This window comes from Peromyscus californicus, unplaced genomic scaffold (assembly GCF_007827085.1).
Source record: "Peromyscus californicus insignis strain IS unplaced genomic scaffold, ASM782708v3 Scaffold_15__1_contigs__length_86483966, whole genome shotgun sequence".
NCBI classification, from domain to species: domain Eukaryota; kingdom Metazoa; phylum Chordata; class Mammalia; order Rodentia; family Cricetidae; genus Peromyscus; species Peromyscus californicus.
This window is the reverse complement of record NW_026294447.1, coordinates 21,901,099-21,924,879: the sequence shown is the minus strand read 5'-3', so window position 1 is coordinate 21,924,879 and position 23,781 is coordinate 21,901,099. Positions and strand designations below refer to the sequence as shown.

At 37.0% G+C, this 23,781-nt stretch overlaps 1 protein-coding gene across 4 annotated transcripts in view; it reads right to left on the bottom strand.

Annotated features, from left to right (window-relative positions):
- Positions 1-23,781, bottom strand: part of Arhgap5 (Rho GTPase activating protein 5) — an 83,125-nt gene that overhangs the window by 27,247 nt on the left and 32,097 nt on the right. For 3 of the 4 annotated variants that reach the window (XM_052738513.1, XM_052738512.1, XM_052738511.1), the window contains exon 3: positions 8,279-8,426. In XM_052738513.1, the coding sequence (XP_052594473.1) occupies positions 8,279-8,426 (148 nt within the window). The remainder of the gene's footprint in view (positions 1-8,278; positions 8,427-23,781) is intronic. The other variant, XM_052738515.1, reaches the window with a different exon arrangement.

Genomic DNA, 23,781 nt, shown 5'->3' with positions numbered 1-23,781 from the left:
GGTGCCTGCAAAAGCAAGAAAAGGGCATTGGATGCCCTGGAGCTGACACGGGTGCTAGGAACTGAACTTGAATCCTCTGCAAGAGCAGCACATGCTCTTAAGGACCCATCCCTCCAGCTCCCCAAAGCAGAAATTTAAAAGAAATATCTGTGTGTAATGTCACAAGGGCAATCATTTGGTTATAAAACCTAAAGGATTAATTATGCACAGACCAGGTACCACTACTTTCATGAGAGTATACTCTAATGGATGGTGGGTAAAACAAAAACACACAAAGTTTAGCTTTTTAACCAGTTAAATGATCAGATATTTCAGTAAGACAGTGTTGTTAGTAACAAAAATAAGATAGCCCAAAGCTAGAAAACCAAAAAAGGTAAAATATACCAGGAGGCCTAAAGGAATTTGTTGCTGGACATAAGCATTTAAAAACAATCTGAAGAAATGTTTCAAGGGCTAATTTACAATTCTTCTGTGCTAGGAAAGAAATACCCAGACTGTTTTTAGTGGCTCACTCCTTTTTTTAAAAAAATATAATTAATTTATTTTTGTGGATGAGTGTTTTGCTTACATGTATTTCTGTGTATCACATGTATGCCTGGTACCCACCGAGACCAGAAGATAGCACTGGCTCTCCAGGGACTAGAACTACAGGCAGTTGTGAACTGCCATGTGGGTGTTGGGAACTGAACCCAGTCTTCTGGAAGAGCAGCCAGTGCTCTTAAGTGCTGAGCCATCCCTTTAGGCCCAGCACCTGCATTGTTAAATTCAAGGGTCAATAACAGCAACTTCTGACAATTACTGGACAGTGAGTTGAGGGTATTTAAAGATTAGAATTCTAAAAGCAATTGAAATAGTTCTTTAACAATTGTCACCTACTGTGTGATATGTTAAGGATACTTCAGCCCTACCAAAAAAAAAAGTCCAAAGCCAATCAACCAAACAAAAAAAAAAAAACCAAAACCAAACCAACAAAACCCAGAAGCATACATGACATGAAAACAGACATAAGTAGGATGCTGTGGGATGGTCTGGTATGTCAAATTGCTGTGATTGGTCAATAAATAAAACACTGATTGGCCAGTGGCCAGGCAGGAAGTATAGGCGGGACTAACAGAGAGGAGAATTAAGGGAACAGGAAGGGAAAGGAGTCACTGCCAGCCGCTGCCATGACAAACAGCATGTGAAGATGCAGGTAAGCCACAAGCCATGTGGCAAGGTATAGATTTATAGAAATGGATTAATTTAAGCTATAAGAACAGTTAGCAAAGCCTGCCACAGCCATACAGTCTGTAAGCAATATAAGTCTCTGTGTTTACTTGGTTGGGTCTGAGCGGCTGTGGGACTGGCGGGTGACAGAGATTTGTCCTGACTGTGGACAAGGCAGGAAAACTCTAGCTACAGTAGGAAGCTATTTAAAAAAGTGTAAAAGCATACCAAAAACTATAATGGAAGGTCCCTGAATGGATCCTGGTGAATAATTCTTTTAATGTTTTCCAGAGCTCAAAAGTGTAAGAAAAGACACATAAAGCTGCCATGCTGTGCCATCTCTGCCATGAGGAATCTATCCCTTTGTTACCATAAACTAATATAATACCTTTGTTCTTTGTTTTGTGTTTTTTGGTTCATGGCAATAGAAAAGTAACATAATAAAGCTTAACCAATAAACCCTCAAAAGATGACTTTGATTATTGCATATATAATTATTCAAGGAAAGAACATATTGGCTGCAGCTGGGTGACTGTTTCACAACCCAATGTGATTGATACCAACAAGAAAAGAGAAAATGGACCAGTGAGATGGTTCAGTGGCTAAAGATGCTTTAGGATCCACACAGGGATGAAGAACTGGCTCCCCAAGTCGTCCTCTGAGTTCCACGTGCACGTGTGCACGTGCACGCACACACAAACACAAATAAACAAACACAATTATTTTAAAAATAAGTAAAAAGAGAAAACCCCCAATGAGAACGCCAAAGGCAAAGACTGTGACACATCTGTGAACCAAGGGATCATAACTGAAGTCAACAACAAAAAGGAATTCTACCTAGACTTTCAGACAGCAAAACCCTGCTGATGTCACTCATGATTTCAGAATTCTAACCTTCAGATACGACACGTGATTTTGTAATTTTATTCTAGCCACTTTCTAAAGGTCTTATAGAGCAGCCTCAGGAAACTAACAGAGAAGAAGCTTCCTCAACAGGGTAAGTAATAGTTATGAAATCCCAAAGACGACAAAAAACTATCTATCCCCTAGATAAGGAATATGACAAAGGCCCTGATTTCACACTGGAACTCACCAATGTGTTAAAATCCAGTACAAAGAAACAAAGCCATACAAAATACAAAGTAAAGCTATACCTACTTAGAAAACATTATATGTATGTATATATATATATACATACATACACACACACACACACTCACACGCACACACAGAGACACACAAGAAATTCCAAAGAATACATACAAACCAAAAACTAATAGAGCTAATAAAAATAATTCAGCCAAATTACAGGGTTAATATACAAAACACTGTATATGCCAGGATTTCACTAAAAAAAAAAAAATTAAAAATTTACAACTGAATAGTACCCAATAAAATGCTCAGGAATATTTGTACAAAGGATTTGGGGGGAAAAAATCAAGGAATAGTTAAACAAGTGAAAAAATACCAAGCATGCATGAATTGAAAGACAATATTGCTTATGGCAATACTATCAAAATAATCTACAGTTTATTTTTTTATTTAATTATTACATATTAAAAGGGAAATAACAGTGAGAAAGAAGACACACAGCACACAGAACACAAGTGTTAGTGATGTTGTAACCGGTGATGACCTTTCATGCACTGCTGGTCAAATATAAAACAGTATATTTTGGAAAACTCTGATAGTTCTTAAAAAAGTGAAACAGTTACTGAATGACACAGCAATTCCATTCCTCTAAAAACCTACTGAAATAGAGAACACTTGAACAAATCCTTGTATATGAATGTTTACAGTACAACTACTCACAACAGTCAAGAGGTAGAAGCCATCTGAATGTGTCTACCAAATAACAAAGGAGATAAAATATGATACATGCTGCAACATAGGTGAATCGCAAAAACATGTTAATGCTAAGAACTAGAAAAATATTCATATACTATATACTTATATGATATATGCAGAATAAATAACCCACTGGGACAGAAAGCAGATTAGTAAGCTGGACAAAGTGGGGAATAGGGAACTCTTATAAGGATAAGAGTTTCTTCAGGGTTTTAAAAATGTTCTGGGTGGCTTTACAATACTAAATGCAATATGGATCACTGGGTTGGTATACTTTAATAAGGTTAGCATTAAGTTTGTGAATTTTACCTTAATAAACAGTAAGAAAATTAAGTTATTTAATACTTATAACCATGATTCTTTATTTTCTTCTCTGGTTTTAGGACCTCTGTTTTGCATAGTCTGCTAACATTCTGAACTTTTCTTCTCTAAATGTTGATCCTGAATTTCATTAACATAAAGCTTACATTAGTATTTATAAACTGACAATTATTAAATTAGCATCTGAAACTCAAAACACTTTCCTGACCTCTGGCCACATATGCAACAGAGTCTTGGCCTTTTACTAGGATATTCCACAGGCACATTAGATGCAACATGTCCAAACTATTTTGCAAAGTTTTATTTTACTATGATTCTATGTACATTAATATGGACATTGCTTCTACCATGAGGAATTAACTGCATGAAAATTACCCTCCCATAATAAATAACTAAAAACAGGGGAAAAAAATAAACCTTTTTTAAAAAAGTACTAAATACGCAGCTCAAAACTGTTAACTAGCCGGGTGGTGGGCACGCCTTTAATCCCAGCACTCGGGAGGCAGTGCCAGGCGGATCTCTGTGAGTTCAAGGCCAGCGTGGTCTACAGAGTGAGATCTAAGACAACATCAAAACTTCACAGAGAAACTCTGTCTCGAAAAACCAATAAATAAATAAATAATGAAATAAATAAATAAATAAATAAATAAATAAAAATTAAAAAAACCCAACTGTTAACCATAGGGAAAAGCAAATGAGATAAGCCATGTGAATGCCTAGAGAATCTTCAGATGATAGTGAACGGAGGTGGAAACCTCATAGGCCAAGACAATTTAGCAGCTATAGAGAAGAGGTCAGAAAGACTGAAGTCTAATTTGTGGGCCACAGCACCAGAAATGGAGATACACAGTTAAGAGCCCCCTACATGTATGGACAAAAATCTCTACAAACTGGTTGAAAACTGTACATGTATGAAAAGAAAGTTCCCGTAGCCAGGAATTAAAAATTATTCTGAAAATATCTTTTAATAAATAGGGAGTTAAGTAAAATCTTCTTGCTACAGTAAGTAATTCTAACTATGTATAGACTAAACAGTACTCTGGATCCTTAACATTTTAGCAAATTTAATCTAGCAATATATAAAAAGTATAAAACATTATGACCCAGGGGTATTTGTCTCAGGAATTCAAGGTTAGTTTACTTGAAAAATCAACCAATGTAATTCACTATATGAAAGCAAATAAAAACATTATAATCATCTCTGAAGATGCAGAGAAACTTTGTCATAAAATTAACACCCAGCCAGACTGAAGGGTTTTCACCAAAACTGGACTCTATGGAGATGAAACAAGATGCCTAAGGATGTGATCTTCATATAGAACATCCTCATTTACATGGCCCTGATGCAAGTCCTCTGTGTATCTTAAAGTAATCAGACAGTGTATGAAAACTGGGAGTCATCTGAAGGTAAGACATGAAGGATCTACTTACAATTTCTTCTACCTGATAGTAGACTGGCCCAAAGGGCCAAGACTCTGAACAGACATAAAATCCTTCTTGGTAAGAACAAGCTGCGTTGTAGTAACTGACCTTCACAGTTAAACTATAACACGATTTGGGAAGTACAAAGAAATGTCTTGTGATCATAGTGTGCCCTTTGCCCCCAATATCCAGCCACTATGAATGTTGATGTAACTGTAAATAATGTTAAGCCCCACTTTTAAAAGTGTTAATTATAGGGAGACTATGACTAAAATGACACTGTCTCAGTAGCCACTTCTATTTACTCTTGTTTTTACTTCTATCCAGAGTATCATTTGTGAAGGGTTTTATGGATGTAGGCATGTAACTGCAAGGACATTTAAGCACAGGACAATTAATATCTATTTTATTAAAATACTGGTGTATAGCTGGGCAGCAGTGGCGCACGCCTTTAATCCCAGCATTCGGGAGGCAGAGCCAGGAGGATCTCTGTGAGTTCAAGGCCAGCCTGGTCTATAGAGTGAGATCCAGGGCAGGCACCAAACCACATAGAGAAACCCTGTCTCGAAAAACCAAAAAATTACTGGTGTACAAAAAAACCAACAACATCCATTGGGGAAAATTCTAGGAACATTAGAATATTTTCTCAACATAACAGAGCATTAAAAAAAGATTTTAAAATGGCAACAGGACTTGGATGTAGCTCATTGGTAGACAGCTGGCCTAGCACACACAGGACCCCATCAGGTCTGACCTTCAGCATCAGAGATAAAATACAACAGCTAACATTATACACAATTATAGAACACTAGATGCTGTCTGAGGCAAATGGAAATTGTCTATATAATACATAATATTTTTTTATGTAAATTCTGACAATAAAGTTGATTCATTGACTCTTAAACCCATCATGTTTTTATCAAGACTGTTCAACATTTAATCTTCTAAACAAGAGAGCTGATTATAATGAATGCTCATGACTTATAACAGAGCTTAGAATCTGTAAATGGCTAAAATAAAACTTTAAAATAATGACTACCATTTCTACATCTTCATTTATTATAAACTATAAGCTGGACTTTATGATGGTTACTATGCTGTAGGTCACATAAGAGCTGTCAACTGAACTCTCTTTTTTGAGACCAGGTCTCACTACCTAGCCCAGGCTGGCCTGACACAGCGTCATGAGTTGAGGAGTAACAGGGAGGGGTACCACCACCACCACCACCACCACCACCACCACCACCACCACCACCACCACCACCACCACCACCACCACCACCACATCACCACCACCACCACCACCACCACCACCACATAAATGGGATTCTTTTTTTTTTTTAAAGATTTATTTATTTATTATGTATACAGTGTTCTGCCTGCATGTGTCCCTGCAGGCCAGAAGAGGGAGCCAGATCTCATTACAGATGGTTGTGAGCCACCATGTGGTTGCTGGGAATTGAACTCAGGACCTCTGGAAGAACAGCCAGGGTTCTTAACCTCTGAGCCATCTCTCCAGCCCCATAAATGGGATTCTTAAGCAACTGACAATCGGTGCCAAACTGATCATCAGTTTAAAAATCAGTAATAAAAACAAGCAATATACAAGAAGATTCTAGTTTCATTCTTCTATTCTATAGGTATTGTATTTCCATATATTTAAGTATATTTCTATCAAAGCACATTACTTATTATAATAATAATGTGCACATTACTTATTTGATCTATAGACTAATTCAAGTTAAAAACTGAATTAGAATCGCAGTCACTTCCCTCAAGATAGGTCACTCGATTACTATGAAAATACTCAAGAAACTGGCATTTTAAAAATAATAAATTTTCATTCTATTGGTAAATGCTAAACCCATTGTTATTTTAATATTTTTCAATCACTGAAGAAAATCATTTTCTAAATCCTCAGTCATATCCACAGGCCTACAGGTGGAATGCAGTTCAGTTGGTAGAGATGCTTTCCTAGTATTTGGGAAGCACTGGGTTTGATCCTCAAAACCAGATAAAACAGAATCTAGTTGTGCATGCCTTATATCCTAGCACTTGGGAAGTAGAAGAGTAGCAGAAGCTCAAGGTCAGCCTAGAATACACGAGATCCCTTCCCCAAACAACAACAAACATGTTGTATTCACAAGGCCTAAATATATTACTACAGAAAATGAGAAGTCAGTAAGTCCAAAGCAGAGAGCTAGTATTAGAAAAATCTTTGCATTTGTTTTTCCTGTCTTAACTTCGAACAAGAAATTTGTCTACCACTCATTTCTTAAGTGTTTGTTGAAGGAAAGAAAATGTAAGTTAGTTCACATCAAATGTAGACTCTAAAAATTAACATGTACCAACTGAATGGAGATATATATTATGTCAATCATGATACTAGTGAATAACAGTACTTTACTATATTCTATCCCTTACTAAAACCAGAAGTCATCATTCAAATAGACAAACTGGTTATGTATAGAAATAAGCTGATAATTGGAATAAAAGGTAGGGCATCCATGAGCAAAACTAAGCATGATTATTTAGATAAGACATGGCTATTATACTAGTTCAAACAAACAAAAAAACCCAAAAGCTTATATATCTCAAAAAGAACATTACAAGCAAATAAAGCTAAAACTGATGTAGCTCGTGTTTTTAAACTTTTTTATAATTGAAGTTCATTCAATCACTCAGGTCCACGGTTAACTTCGAGCTCATTTAAAATATGCTCAATAGTCAGGTATGTTGGCAAATGCCTTTAATCCCAGCTTCCAGGAGGTAGAGGCAGCAGGATTTGTGTGAGTTTGAGGATAAACTGGTCTACACAGTTCCACAGATACAAAGTGAGGCCTTGTCTCAAAAACAATAAATAAAATACACTCAAGCACATTTTTTTCAAATCTATTTCCCAACACTTACTATCCCAACTCTGATTTTTTTCAGCTTTAATGATCTATATTACAGCAAAGCAAACATAAATGCAAACCTGTTTTTAGAACTGTGAAGATATCTATACATTCCTTATAAACACAATTCAAACCATATAAAACGACACCAAGCTAGAACTGCTGAATAAATAGTAAATCACACACAGAATGAACTGCCATTTGTAAATACATAATTATGGCTTTAACTTTTAAAAGAAAATTACTCATGTGTAAAATAAGTAACATAAATAGTATTAGGTTGAAAATATTTTTAAAAAATTATAAAAGTAATCTCTTAATATTATAGCTATTATAAATTTCACAATTAGGTAAGTTTAATATTTTAACTTTCAACATATTTATTATGTTCAAGAAGATCTTCAAAATTACTACTGATCAACAATAAAGTTTCAGATAACTACCTTCAAGGTGACTGAGATGACACTAATGGGAACTATAAGGCTCAAATAAAGCTTTAACATACCACAAACATCTGACAAACTGTTATTGTACCAAAAATCCAAATACAAATCAAATCTCATGTATTGATTCTTCTAGCCTACCTGTGTCTTCAATAAATTCCACACATTTTTCAACAAACAGTGGTATAGGCTTCTCAGCTGTAACCAGATCCTGGAGGGGCATCCCAAAGTAATTACTTTCCCAATTTCTACGTGTTGGTGGATTGAAGGTCTTAGTTTTCTTTTTCTGCTACAAGAAAACATATTCAAATTAAAACTATTAATGTTTATCTTCTCCAGAATATTTCCAAGCAAGGTAAATAAATACTTTGGACCAAAAGAAGTAAAAAGTCACATCCAATCCAAGTGCCCAGTAATATTTGCCCTGATAAATGCTGCTGGATGTAAACTGAACAACAGAGACAGAAATGAACAGGGAAAAAAAAATAAAAGGCTGACTAGAAGAAAATGGTCTCTTTGAAAAATAAATGGACTGGATAAATAAGAGATTGGAAAAAATAATTTCTCAATGTTAACACAAAGGACAATAACTAACATCCCTCCTTGTTTTATATGTGGTCAACTTTATTTAGCCTTCGAGGTAAACTGTGATTCTGTATGAACTTTTCTTTGTAAGAACAAGTTATGCTCGACTGATTATAAACTTTCAATGTTACCACCACCCTTCTCTCACTCCCTTTCCTTCCTATCTATTCCCTTTACATTTTAACATCATTTTCTTAAGGAACACACACAACATCTTCAGAAAAGTAAAGAAATGAAACAAAATCTAACATCAGAGAGAAAATGGATTCTTTACTAGGAAGTGAACATGTTAAAAACACAATGAACACTGTCTGAAATCCATCTGTTCAGGAGATAGATACTAACTCAACTTTCTGGACTAGATGTTATCTCCAAAGATGATGCTGTTGCAAACACCCAGTTGGGGTTTCTGAAGTATAGGAAGATGAAGTCTTCAAACACAAAAAGAAACGTTAGAGCACTTTCATTCACAACCTTAGATTCTTTCAGTCTAACTTCATATATAAATTTTTTATTTTCCCTGGTATAAACCAAACCAAACAAACAAAAATAAATAACAGCATGCACACCCCGACACAAATCTATTCAAATAGTGAGTAAGTATTGTTGCAGACTTACAAATAGGACAAAACCACACTCTGTAGTCAGCAAAGTGGAGCAAGAAGAGTAAGCACAGATACCATCATCTTATCTAATGCCCAAAAACATCTCTCATTTTCCCCATTCTTTCTACAGGAAACTTGTTTTAGTCTCTACACTGGACACCTTGAATATGTTAGTCCTTTCACTCAGCAAACTGCCAGAGCTCATGAAATCTAACTTTCAAATCCTCAGTCACTAACACTTCCTAGTAAGAAAAAGAATACACAACTCTTAGTAAGCAAAGACTAGTTACAATAGGTCATTAGTATTCTGGCTCAAAACCTAACTTACCTAGTTAAACAGTCTGTAATCTTATTCTCCAACTGACCATCACCAAATGTCCAGGAAGTAGCAGAAACTGTACTTAAAAGCCAGGTAGAGGTAAGTGGCTAAGTTCTATTTTCTTGGAAGTAAGGTCCTTTTCAAGTTACAAACTAGTAGCTGCATTACAATTTGAATGGAAAAGGACAACCTGAAGCAAAACTTTTTTTGTCTGTTTATTGCTAAAGAAACTGCACCTCTACTCAACAGCAATGCCTAGGATATAACAGTGTAACAGAAATGAAGAGGTAAAGAGCTCTTAGTCTGCAAAGTTAAAGAGTTACTTTTTTTTTAAGTGTAAGATATCTGGGACTGGAAAGACGGCTCAGTGATTAAGAGAATGTACTGCTCCTGAAGACAACTTGAGTTTGGTCCCCAGCACCCATTCATAAGGATCTGATGTCTCTGGCCTTCACAGGCACCTGTACTCACATGCACATAACTATATATGCATGGACACACACACATATATAAAATTAAAAATAATTTTTTAAAAGTAAGCTGTCTAGTTAATCTTAAATGTTGCAATTCATTGTTAAGAGATTACATTTTTATTATTGGCCATTCAAAACCAATTTAAACTCTGAGATGACTGAAGTAATTATATCCCCACTTGAGGTTGGGGAGAGGAAAAAGTAAAGTCTTAACTTTGTTTTAGAACACCTGAATATTTCACTAAATTTGGTGGGTTAATAAAAGGAATCAAAATAAGGTAGATTATCTGGCATAAGCTCAAAAGTGTACTTCTAGGCCCTAAGTTAACAAGGCAGGGGATTTAATTCTGAAATCACCAGGTATGGTGCTAGTAATCTACTACAATAAAAAGGCAAGATCTTAGAGCAAGGACTTTTCAGCAGCTCTAAGGGACACTTTAATACAGGTCTGCTCTGATAATCATTACAGGGGAGGAGGCCAACCTATATGACCAGTCTGTTTCCTAAGGATACTGCCACAAAGAGGTTTACAAGCTAAAAAGTAATCTGGGGCAGGGCATATGGTGTACACCTATAGCCTTAGTACTGTGGGGCTGAGCTAGCCAGAATGCTGCTAGTTCAAAGTCAGTCTGGGTCACAAAGTGAACTCAACCTAGGGTATGTAGATAAACTATTTAAAAAAAGAAAGAAGAGGAGTTTTAGATCAGATACACCTTTCAAAATGAGTTACAATGCATACAGTTCTTTTTGGTCTATAATTCATAGTTCTTAGCCAGCAGAATCACTCCAGGGAGTTCTTCAAGAATTCAGGGATTTGTTGTTGAGATAAGGCTCCATTCTGTAGCTCAAGGCTGCCCCCATGTTGTGGGCTATTTGTACACTGTGTGAGATATATTGCTATGATTGGTTTAATAAAGAGCTAGATGGCCAATACCTAGACAAGAGGTATAGGCAGGACTTCCAGAAAAAGACGAGGACTCGGGGAAGAAGGTGGAGTCACCAGTCAGACATGGAGGAAATAGCATGGACAGTATGGAGAGATGAGGTAATGAGCCACATGACAGAATGTAGATTAAAATAAAACATAGGGCCAGGTGGTGGTGGCGCATGCCTTTACTCACAGCACTTGGGAGGCAGAACCAGGTGGATCTCTGTGATTTCGAGGTCAGCCTGGGCTACAAAGTGAGTTCCAGGAAAGGCTCCAAAGCTACACAGAGAAACCTGTCTCGAAAAATAAAAATAAAATGTAGATTAAAATAAATGGGTTACTTTAAATTATAAGAGCTAGTGGGACAAGTCTAAGCTAAGGCCAAGTGTTCATAATAAGTCTCCATGTTGTTATTTGGGAGCTGGCTGGTGGGACAGAGACTCATTACAAATGGTGTACAACTTGCGGGCATAAACACAGAGCCCACTGTTCACAGCATACAGAGGTGAGGCTCTTTAAGAGGCCCTGCTGTGTGGCAGAGCACCTGAGCAACTGGCATGCTAGGTAAAAATGCCTGCCACTGGGACTCAGCAAATCTCCAGTGCTAGGGCAGTACCATGCAGTACTGCCCAGTACTGCTGAAGCTGACATGAGGCTAGGTCCTCAGGGAAGGGGAGGGGGGAGTGGCAGCCAACAGCCAGAGCTGCTCAGCAGCCACTTAGCAGTTTAAGGTTTGGCACACATCAGAGTACACTGCAAGTGAGTGGCTACTGGCACTTAATAAAGTCAGGTCCAGAATGAGAAAATCTCTGAACAGATATAGATGCTAATGAAAATGGTTATAGACAGTCATAGGAAAAATACAGTTTAAAGATAATAAAGTCTTTAAAAAAGGAATACAGTAATATAAAAAGAATAAGCCACAAAAATATTGGATATACCCAGGGTATCTGGATCCTGTACGGTAATTTGTTGACTCTGAAATTTTTAAATGCTCATGTACAAAAACACAATAGTTGCTGAGACATTGGATTATGAAAACTGCTAAATTGAATCAACCTATTTATTTTAAGATGTCTTAACTTCAAAATGGAAGTCAGAAAATATGTTGCATTGGGGAGAGATTATGCTTTTGTTTCCATAGGAAACAAAAAGTTACAGTTCTCTTCAAAATTAGTAAGGATCTTGGCTACAGAAATGAGGGGGGAAAAAAACCAAGAAAGACAGCAGGACAGATAATGTATAAGCTGATCCCCTGACATGGGAACAGCTCTGAGACTGGATGAAACATGATAAACCTTGTTGGCTAGAGTCCTCATGACTTATTATAAGCCATCCTTTCATATGACATGGATAGAGATTTATATTAGTTTGGTTATACAGTCCAAATGGACTTATAAAGTAGATAGGTGCCTTTTACCTGCTCAAACATAGAATAAAAAAACATCTTTAGCTGACTTCTGCACATTGCACATTCCATATTTGTGTTAATGCAGATATATGTTACCTTTAAAAGCTTGTGTGTTTTCAGAAATAAAAGGACCATACACCAATGAAAACAAGTAGCCCAGATAATCCAGCCTCTCAGAATGCCTCTGTTGCAGTTTTCTCAAAATCTGCATCCAGAACAACTTCAAAGCTGCTAGCTGAGAAGGTCCAGCTTCAAGTGATATTCCAATCTAGGACTTCAGATAAGATATGCACTGTACTTCCCCAATACACAGAGACACTACAACAAACTATACAGCTAGCTCTCCCAGGACCAGAGCAGTATCCCAATTTTCTCAGGGTCCCCTAAAGATGCCACTGCCCCCAAACAACAGGAAGCAGTCTAGAGAACATGATGTCCACATTCCCAAGAGGCGAGGGTTTTGGTCATTCAGTGGGTTATAGATGTTTGTCATTGTTTAGGGGGTTGGTAACAAGTTGTTATTGGCCACGATCAGGAAAAAAGCTGAAAGAAGATTATATTCAGGGATCTCTTTCTGAAGGGAAAAAGGGGGCATATAGTATAGAAATGATGGGATAAAAGGGTGGATTGTTGAGTTTACTTTTCAACAACCACTAGTCTCAAATACTTTACAGTGGTATGGATTTTGGTATACTGATACAAATTTAACGTTATTTTTGTTATACTGTATGTATGTTTCTATTGTACCTATTCTGCTCATTTAAAAATGTAATATATAATTAAGAAACACAGGTTAGTAGTTAGCCATCTATAATAATCAAACGTGTAGTCATGTTAGGTATGTTTTCAAGGTTAAACAGAGATATATTTTAAATAGATAGATGGTCTTCAAGTACTTCAAAGACCTATAGAATATGACATTTAAAATGTTTCAATAACCTAAGGCTTTTCATGACAGTGAGACATGTCTACTCCTGGCAGTACCAATTTACTTTAAAAAAAGAATGATGGTCATTGAAGAACCTCCATATGGAGTTTACTTTCCTTTTTTTTTTTTTTTTTTTTTTTTTTGTGTGTGTGTGTGTGTGTGTGCATTGGGTGTTCTGCCTATTTGTATATCCGTGTGAGGGTGTCAGATCTTGTAGTTACAGACAGTTGCTAGCTGCCATGTGGGTGCTAGGAATTGAACTCATGACCTCTGGAAGAGCAGTCAATGCTCTTAACCACTGAGCCAACTCTCCAGTCCCGGGGTTTACTTTCTTTGCGGCAAAAGTTAGTCACTGGGCAAGAAATTGCCCTTGCCTCAACTGCTGACAGTATGTTGCCCAAATGAGACAACCAAGACACAAAAGAAAGCAACTGATACACTTTGCCAAAACAAGGTAGAACAGTCCTTCAAAATTCCTGCTTCACAGAAAAGTCTGTCAGATATCCTAGTCCTGAAGGGTGAAGACAGATGCTTCAAAGTTGCAGAGAAACTTTGGGGTAAGGGGTAACTGTTCAGATAGCTGTTTCTGTCATTTCTATAGTTCTGGAAGTCGTCTGCTCTCCACTTCCTGTTTACTCAGATAATATTATATCCTTCTTGGGTCTCTGATGGAATTGAAGACTAGATAGTTATAATTAGTCCTCCTTGTTACCAAACTCAAAAAAGAAACTTATATAAAAGATGTAAAGTTTATAAGATTGAGAAACATAAAAGCTTAAGTTGTTTATCTAAGAAAATGTTTTGAGACCTAAAAAGATAAATTTGCCAAATACAGATAGAATGAACATTGTAAATGTATTTCTTACTTGACTGTCCTTATTGTATATGATTTTACTGTATTAGAGTTAAAATCTCCCCTCACCCCCCTTTTTTCTTTTTGTTTTTTTTCAGACAAGGTTTCTCTGTGAAACAGTCCTAGAACCTTTCCATTTTATTTAGACAAAAATGGGGGAGGGGGGAATGTTGTGGGCTATTTGTACACCATGTGAAGATATATTGCTGTGATTAGTTTAATAAAGAACATCCAGTAGCCAAGCAAGAGGTATAGGCAGGACTTACAAGCACAGAGAGGACTCTGGGAAGAAGGCAGAGTCACCAGCCAGACATGGAGAAAGCAGCATGGGCAGTATGAAGAGATGAGGTAACCAGCTACTCGACAGAACATACATTAAAATAAATGGGTTAATTGAAGTTATAAGAGCTAGTGGGACAAGCCTAAGAAAGGCCAAGCTTTTATAATTAATAATAAATCTGTGCCATTATTTGATAGCTGCTGGCAGGACAGAGACAGACTTGTTACATATGTCTCCCTCCACTTTCCTAGTATGAGGGAGACTGACAAATGTACGTATCTGACAAATGTAGGATTTTAAGCTCTCCACATTGAGATTCATCCCTTGGCTAGAGTTACTGATTTATAAAGCCATTAGTTCACACTAACTCAAAATAACATATAATTTAAAACTGATAAACTAAGACTAGATAACTACAACATTTATAAAATGCTACCTGGTTCTCTGAAATAAGAGAAAAACAAGGATATATGTTGTTTATATAAATAGCTTGTTTGGTTTTTTTTACATTTAGTGAGAAATGAAGTCTCCAATTAAAAAATGTCAATGAAAAACAAGATCTGATTTACAATGACACAATTTTAATTGTTACTACCTTCATAAGCAAGAATTTATGCTATTTATACTGCTATTTTTAAAACAAATTTTATGTCTGCAAAAACATGCTTATAATATATTTGCAAATAATGTAAACTATCTTATTAATTAAATGTATAGCAGATAGTTTAAATTCTCAGTATAAATGAACAGACAAGGAAGACAAATAGTTTTCTCCCCTCCCCCTTAGTGTAGCAATATCAGCAACATACTCATATAAACATTATAATGAATAATATTAAAACCTTATAAACATAAACTCTGAACAAAACTTAAGCACAGCTAGGCTTTCAAAGAACTTAAGAAAGCAAGAAAATCTGGAACTCTCTTAGACATTGTTTTTGAGATAAAAATTAAATGCAAAACAAGATAAATGAAGAAATGTAAAGAAAATCTTTTGGCAGCAGCAGCAGAAAAGAAAAGACTATGACTAAAAACACCAGAATAAAATATTAAGGATCATTAGCATGCTACCTTTTTAACAGATCACTCCTATTACATATACCCAAATACATGGAGTTTGCTCTCAATTTTTTTAAAATTTCATGTACATGTACTTTATTTACAATATCCCTTTCCCCTCCATCTTTTCCCTCCAGTTTCCTCTCTAGAAACACACCCACTACTCTCTCTCAAATTCATGGCCTCTTTTAAACTTTTGTCATACAAACACATGCATATATACACAAATTAATATATATACAACTTTCTGAGTCTACTTAGCTTTACTCATGTGTATATTTTTAGGGTTGACCATTTGATATAAGATAACCAATTATGGGGTTCATCCCTGGGGAAGATGGATTTTCCATCTCAAGTCATTAATTGTCTATAGCTCTTTATCTAGGAGTAGGGTTTGCTCATGTTTAAAAAAGAAGTCTCTCTCCTTGTTAGCTGCTGAGCTAAGATACTGGGTACACTTCTGACAGACAAACCATGCAGACATCATTTGTACTAGCTGGCTCCAATTTTCCTTCCTTCACTCTTTTTTTTTTTTTTTTTTTTGGTTTTTTTGAGACAGGGTTTCTCTGTGTAGCTTTGCGCCTTTCCTGGAACTCGCTTTGGAGACCAGGCTGGCCTCGAACTCACAGAGATCCGCCTGGCTCTGCCTCCCGAGTGCTGGGATTAAAGGCGTGCGCCACCACCGCCCGGCTGCCTTCCTTCACTCTTAAACATGCACTCAAATTAGTCCCCATGACACTCAACACGCTTCTAAATCCATCTGATAAAGAACAGATGATTGTTTTCCAACAGTTCTCAGTTCTCATTTTCCTTGACTTCTCAGCAGTCTTTTTAGTGGAGTTCAAGGAGACCACCCTATTACTTCATGGCATATTTTTCAGCATACTCTGGAATAATGGTATGAATGACTCATACCTCACCCTTGATTATCTTCTCCATATACACTCACCCTCTTGGTTATGCCATCTACATGCTGATGATGCAAATGAATAGTCGAATGCACCTTTCTCCTGAACTCTAAGTAATGTAAAATAACTTTACTACAATGTCTAAGAGAGACTTTTTAACATGTCCAAAACTCCTGATGTTTTCCATAAACTATATGTTGCAAGATGTTTGGTTACACTATGTAAAGATATGTCACTCTGAATGGTTTAATAGAGCTGAATGGCCAATAGCTACGTAGGATTTCCAGGCACAGAGGGTACTGGGAAGAAGAAGGGCAGAGTCACAAGGAGACATGGAGGAAGACAAGGAAAACATGTATGAGATGAGATAATAAGCCATGTGCCACAAGACAGAAAGTAAATTAATAGAAATGAGTTAATTTAAGTTTTAAGAGCTAGTTAAAAACAAGCCTAAGCTATCGACTAAGCTTTCATAATTAATAAGTCTCTGTGTTGTGATGTGGGAGCTGGCTGGCAGACAAAGACTAACTACTTCTATACATGTTAATGGTTGGCAATTCTATTTCAAGTTGCTCAAACTAAAAATACTTAAGACATCTGTTGTGGAATCCTGTCCTCTGGGTATGATATGGCCACTGCCATCTGTAAGTCATTTTAACTGTTATTACCCACAGAAGACTTTCATAACATTAGGCCTATGTGGAATATTCCTTTACACTGTGTGAACACATGTTACTGTGATTGGCTTAATAAAAAAGTTGACTGGTCAATAGCTGGACATGATAAGGTTAGGACAAGAGCTAAACAGAGAATGCTGGGAAGAAAGGTATAGTCAGAGGAATTACCAGCCAGAGATGGACATGCCATAGTGAGAAAAGGTACCAAGCCATGTGGCAAAGTGTAGATAAAAATATGGGTTAATTAAAAATATAAGAGTTAGCTAGTAACAAGCCTGAGCTATTGGCCGAGCGTTTATAATTAATATTAGCCCTCTGTGTTAGTTACTTGGGATCTGGCAGGTGGTAAAGAAAACTCCACCTACAGGCCTACTAACATTCTCTTACAGATGAGGTGGCACATGAGGTGGGTCACAAGGCAGCCCTACAAAGCATTTACTAATCATACGAGTTGCTCATCTAACCCTGAGAATATATAAGTGGTTAACATTTCTAGGATCAAGGGAGATTCCGGTGGTGTAGTTGCCTGTGCTTCCACAAGTAACCTCCCATCTGTGCTCCTGAAAGTAAACCCAATTAAGCGCATTAGCTCACCAAACTAGAATAGAGTGGAACCATTTCTTTGTGCTACTCTCTGTGACATATGAGGGGTTTGTTCCTTGTCTCCCTAGGAAAACTTATTCAACATAATCCTTTATCTCTCTTTTCCTCCCACACCTTACTTCCAGTTGCTAAGCAGATGTATAGATTAGTAATCCAGATACATGATATGATGATAGCTTTGTGAACACAAGGAATTAACAGTAAAGATAGTAAGAAAAAAATAACATGTATTTCTATACAAGTGCTTTTACTGGTATTCCCTATAAAGCTAGGCCATTCTCAAGAGAGCAACCAGAACTCCCCAATAGATGGCCTGCAAGCCTTGCAATGCCACTTTAAATTGACCTCATTCTCCACTGTTTTCATTATTTATTCCCTCCAGCTACATAGCTTCTTCGACAATTTAACATGTCAACAATGTTGTTGCATTAGTACTTTTGCATTGGCTGTTCTCTTTGTATCCTCAAGGAAGCCCACAGTAAAAGCCATTAAATATTGAAATCCTGCTGCAGTCTTCCCCAGCCCTCTTCCACTACTAATCCCCACAACACTATATAACTTACTCATATCTCAATGCTATGTAATAGTCATATCTTATTTTTCTTTCTTTTTAGGGGAGGGGGAAGGATGTGGGAGGAGAAGACTTATCCTGACACAATATACAGGCTCTAACTAAGGAAAGGGATTTTCACCTATTTTGTCGATATACACCCAAAGATCAGAAACACTGCTTGTGAAATAAACTGGTACAAATGATAAAAAAAAAATTAGTTTTAATTTTTAATCTTTATTAATCTAATTAAATCTAAAATTTAATCTTCTAAACTAACAAACTTAATTTTTATGTAATAAATCCAGGTGAACCACTGAGATAGAGTCATGCTGAACTCAACAAATGTCAAAGAATATTAAAGGCACCCAGACAGAATAAATAAACCACCAATAGTGGAGATGGGGAGGAATATACAGCTAGCTTCAAAGTTCTCAAGACAACTCTAAAAAGATTCTCTGACAAGAGTATACACAGGAAAAGTGAGTATAAAAGAATTCTACAGTCATCTTAGCTTGGTGGCTCATGCTTGTAAAACTCCAGCATTTGGCAGCTAGGGTGAGGAGAATGCTCCAAGTTCAAGGACAGCTTGGGCTAAAAAGTGAGAACTTGACCCAATAAATTAATCTCTTTAAAAGTTATAAACATATAATGAAATATCAATAAAAGAACTTAGCATAGATTTTCTATATTAAAACCTAAGAATGAACACTGTGTACAGTTAAACATTTTAAAAAAGCAACCAAAATCATGTTATTAAATAAAACCCAGATCTGGGGAAATGTCTCAATGGGTCAAAGTATACAAGCCTTGTACCAGTGTTTGCTCCCTGGAATCCAGGTAGAATGCTGGATGCAGTGGCATGCACCTGTAATCCTAGCACTTCTACTACAAGATGGGTAGTAGAGACAGAACTGGCAGGAATCTCATAGCCAGCTAGCCTGGAATATGCGGAATAGCAGAAACAAGACCCTGCTTCAACATGGTTGGCAGGAACTGTCTATGGAAAGTTTTCCTCTGACCTCTTCACACTCATATACAAAAAATAAACACTAAAGACAAATAAAATATGATTTCTACTTTTTCAGGTAAAGCTATAAAAATTTTTGTTAAAAAGACTAAAAAGCCTCAACCTACTCTATAAGAAATGATCATAGGGCCTAGGAAATGGCTCAGTGGGTAATAGTTCTTGCCACCCAACCTGAGGTGAGTTCACTCTCTGGGATCTACATGGTAGGAGAGAACTAGTCCCAGCAGGCTGTCCTCTGATTTCTGTGTGTTCATGCCATGTATATGCCCATATGCATACATACAAAAAAATTTAACTGCTATTTAAAACTTCTTAAAAAGGAGATAACCCTAATATATATGGTATAAATATACATACGAATATATTAGGTATACCATATTTATGAATATAACACACATATGGTCGAGTATTAGAATATATTGGTGGCTGAGTTAAAAATAAACTGAAATGGGGCATAATTAAAGATAACTTAAAGATAAAAATAAGAAGCATACATGTGGCTAGTTTGATTTTTTTGGTAGGTTTTTTTTTGTGTGTGTGCGTGTTTTTGTTTGTTCTGTTTTGTTTTTGCTAAAGATGCATACAAAATAGAAAACAAGAAAAAAGGTAAACTGAAACATAAAATAAATATAAATAGAGTAAGAACATCTATTTTAAGTCATGCAGACTAAGCACAAAAATAAACCTAATTAACCATTTAAAGAGAATCCAAAGCCTTAAAATGGAGAACTCAACAAATAATGTAGAAAAGGATCATATCTCAAAGTAATAAAGGCTATACTCAACCAACCCACAGCTAGTATCATACTGAACAGACTTCCTCTAAGATCAGGAAGAAAAGAAAGGCGTTCACCACTCCTTATTCAATATACAAGGAGAAACTATGTGGGGCCAAGCAGGCAAGAGAAGAAATAAAGGACACACAAAGAGGAGCAGAAGTAAAATCATCCTTGTTTGAGATGATAGGACACACAGAAAACCTGAGATGCCATCAAAAGCCTATTACAACTGATGAGCTGAATAAAGTAGCAGCATTTAAAAAAAAAAACAATGGCTTCTCTATACACTGATAAATTTTTGAGGACAAATCATGAAAATAATTCCACCACAACACCTATAATAAAACAAAATACCTAAGAGTAAACGTCACCAAGAAAAGGAAAAGCATCTAAAAGGAAAACTACTAAACACAAAAGAAAAAGAAACTGAAGATACAAAAAGAAGTAAAGATTTTACAAGTTTCTGGGTTGAAAAATTATTAAAATATCTACACTACACAAAGGTATCTACGTATTCAATGTAGCCTCCATCAAAATACCAATGATCTTCACAGAACTAGAAAAATATCCGTATGGAAGCACAAAAGATCTCAAATAGTCAAAGCAATCCTGGTCCAAGAGAACAAAGCTGGAAGCATAATAATAATATTTGATTTCAAGAGACACAGAAGAACCCACACATTCCACTGTAATATGTATAAGGTCATGCTTTATGAAACAAACGGATCAATGGAAAAGAACAGAGATCCCAGAAGTAAACACACATTCCTATAGCCAACTACTATTTTCCAATCAGAGTGGAACAAATACACACTGGAGAAAGGACAAGCTCTTCTGATTTCTTCAGAAGACTGAAATTTAACTCCCATCTCTCAACCTGTATACAAACAATTCATGGGAGATTAAAGACATAAATGTAGTAAGTCTAGAAACCATAATCAGTGTAAAAAAAAATATACAGAAAACACATCAAGACATCACTATAGGCAATGGTTTCCTAGAAAGAACCCCAGAAGCACAGAACTTTTTAAAAAGTGAAAGCCGACAAACAGGATTATATGAAATTTTAAAGCCTTCACACAGAAAAAGAAGCAAAGAATACAGAGCAGAGACAACCTATACAATGGGAGAATATATCTGCCAGCTACTCATCTCATAGAGGGTTAATATCCAGTATGTATGAGGAACTCAAACTTAAAAACAAAGACAAGCCGGGCGGTGGTGGCGCACGCCTTTAATCCCATCACTCGGGAGGCAGAGCCAGGCAGATCTCTGTGAGTTCGAGGCCAGCCTGGGCTACCAAGTGAGTTCCAGGACAGGCGCAAAGCTACACAGAGAAACCCTGTCTCGAAAAACCAAAAAAAAAAAAAACCAAAAAAAAAAAAAAACAAAAACAAACCAACTAAAATGGGCAAATGATCTAAACAGGTATTTCTTAAAAGAAGCCATTCAAAGCCCAACAAATTTTAAGAAAAAGTGTATCTTACACTGCCTATCAGAGAAATGCAATCAAAAACAGTAAAACACCGTCTCACAGGGCTGGGGAGGTGGCTCAGGAGGTAACGTGCCTGCCACACAAGCATGAGGACCAGGGCACTGATCCCTAATTAAAAAGCTGATCACGGTGGTACATGCCTATAATGCTAGCTCTAGCCACTGAGTTTATCCCTGGCACCCATGTCTTCTGAGCTCCATAAATATGCCCATACCCACATTTTTAAGTTTAACTTTAAGAAAATGAAGACCTTTATTAACAGGCACCTGTAGTTTTGCTTTTGAAAAGCAACTGTTTGTGAGCACCCACATATGTGTGTTGGGTGGGTACATTCATGCCAAAGCACATGTGTGGGAATCAAAAGACAACTTGCAGAAGTTGGTTTTCTCCACCATACCGGTTCCAAATATCAAACTAAAGTCATCTAGGGTTGGCAGTAAGTACCATTACCTGCTAAGCCATCTTACTGGCTGCTGGTTTGTTTTGGTTTTGGTTTTGGTTTTTTTTGGTGGGGGTGGGAGTTGCCAACATGGTTTACAAATGAAATTTAAAAATAAAAATCTTAGATATGACCAGATATAAAGCAATTTGAAAATCATTAAAGGTATATTGGGTAAAAATTTTGTTCTACTCAAGACATTTAAAGTTAAAATAATAAAAAGCCTTATCATGCAAAGACAATACGAATTTAGTTAATAAAACAAGCAACAACAGTGTGTTCACTTCCAATCTTTTCTTTATTTCTAACTGTTGGGATTTCACTGGAGGATAACTGTTAAGAGACAGTAAACTGCGATTGCCCAGCCTTATCCTAGTCAGCCTCTGGGACAGATGGATTCTCAGGTGGAAGGTGTGTGGATCAGCTGTTTCTTTGTCTTGTGGGATAGGAAACTGTGTCAGTTATCAAGTAGCTGAGTACCAACACTGAAATGTTTGCTGATCTTGGGTTTTAATTTTGATAATTCTTACTTTCTTCAGGCAGTCTTTGGCAAACACCAAAGAACTGTGGCCATGACTCCAATACATCTTTCTGCTCTGCAGCTACCTTTCTGTTTTATGATGTCAGAATCCTCCATCATTCCTCCCTGAACAGAACTGAGATAGTATTCACAGTTATCTCTACATGTAGTGTTAAGAACCTTTCTGCTAGCCGGGCGGTGGTGGCGCACGCCTTTAATCCCAGCACTCGGGAGGCAGAGCCAGGTGGATCTCTGTGAGTTCGAGGCCAGCCTGGGCTACCAAGTGAGTCCCAGGAGAGGCGCAAAGCTACACAGAGAAACCCTGTCTCGGGGAAAAAAAAAAAAAAAAAAAGAACCTTTCTGCTGTGGGATGGTCTGTATGTCAAATATGTTGCTGATTGGTCAATAAATAAATCACTGATTGGTCAGTGGCCAGGCAGGAAGTATAGGTGGGACTAACAGAGAGGAGAATTGAGAGAACAAAAAGCTGGGTGAAGCCGGGCGGTGGTGGCGCACGCCTTTAATCCCAGCACTCGGGAGGCAGAGCCAGGCGGATCTCTGTGAGTTCGAGGCCAGCCTGGGCTGCCAAGTGAGTTCCAGGAAAAGGCGCAAAGCTACACAGAGAAACCCTGTCTCGAAAAACAAAACAAAACAAAACAAAACAAAAAAAAAAAAAAAAAAAAAAAAGCTGGGTGAGGGAGACACTGCCAGCCGCCATCAGGACAAGAAAGATGTAAAGTACCGATAAGCCACAAGCCACGTGGCAAGGTATAGATTAATAGAAATGGATTAATTTAAGCTGTAAGAACAGTTAACAAGAAGCCTGCCACGGCCATACAGTTTGAAACCAATATAAGTGTCTATGTTTACTTGATCGGGTTTGAGCGGCTTGGGACTGGCGGGTGAGAGAGATTTGTCCTGACTGTGGGCCAGGCAGAAAAACTCTAGCTACACCTTTCCCTAATTAAGATTGCTGTTTGCTAGATCTGGACTTCTGGGGCATTTGTGCCTCCACTATCCATTCTAATAATGATAATAATTCTGCTGGTAATTGTATGGAGGACTCTTAGAATACGGATAGCATTTATAATGGTTACACTTTTGATACATCTTTGAAGTCCTGGACCAGTACTTCACCAGGCTCTATAACATGTACTTTCTCCACATTTCTTCCTCTTTTAACACCAAATCCCAGTTTATCC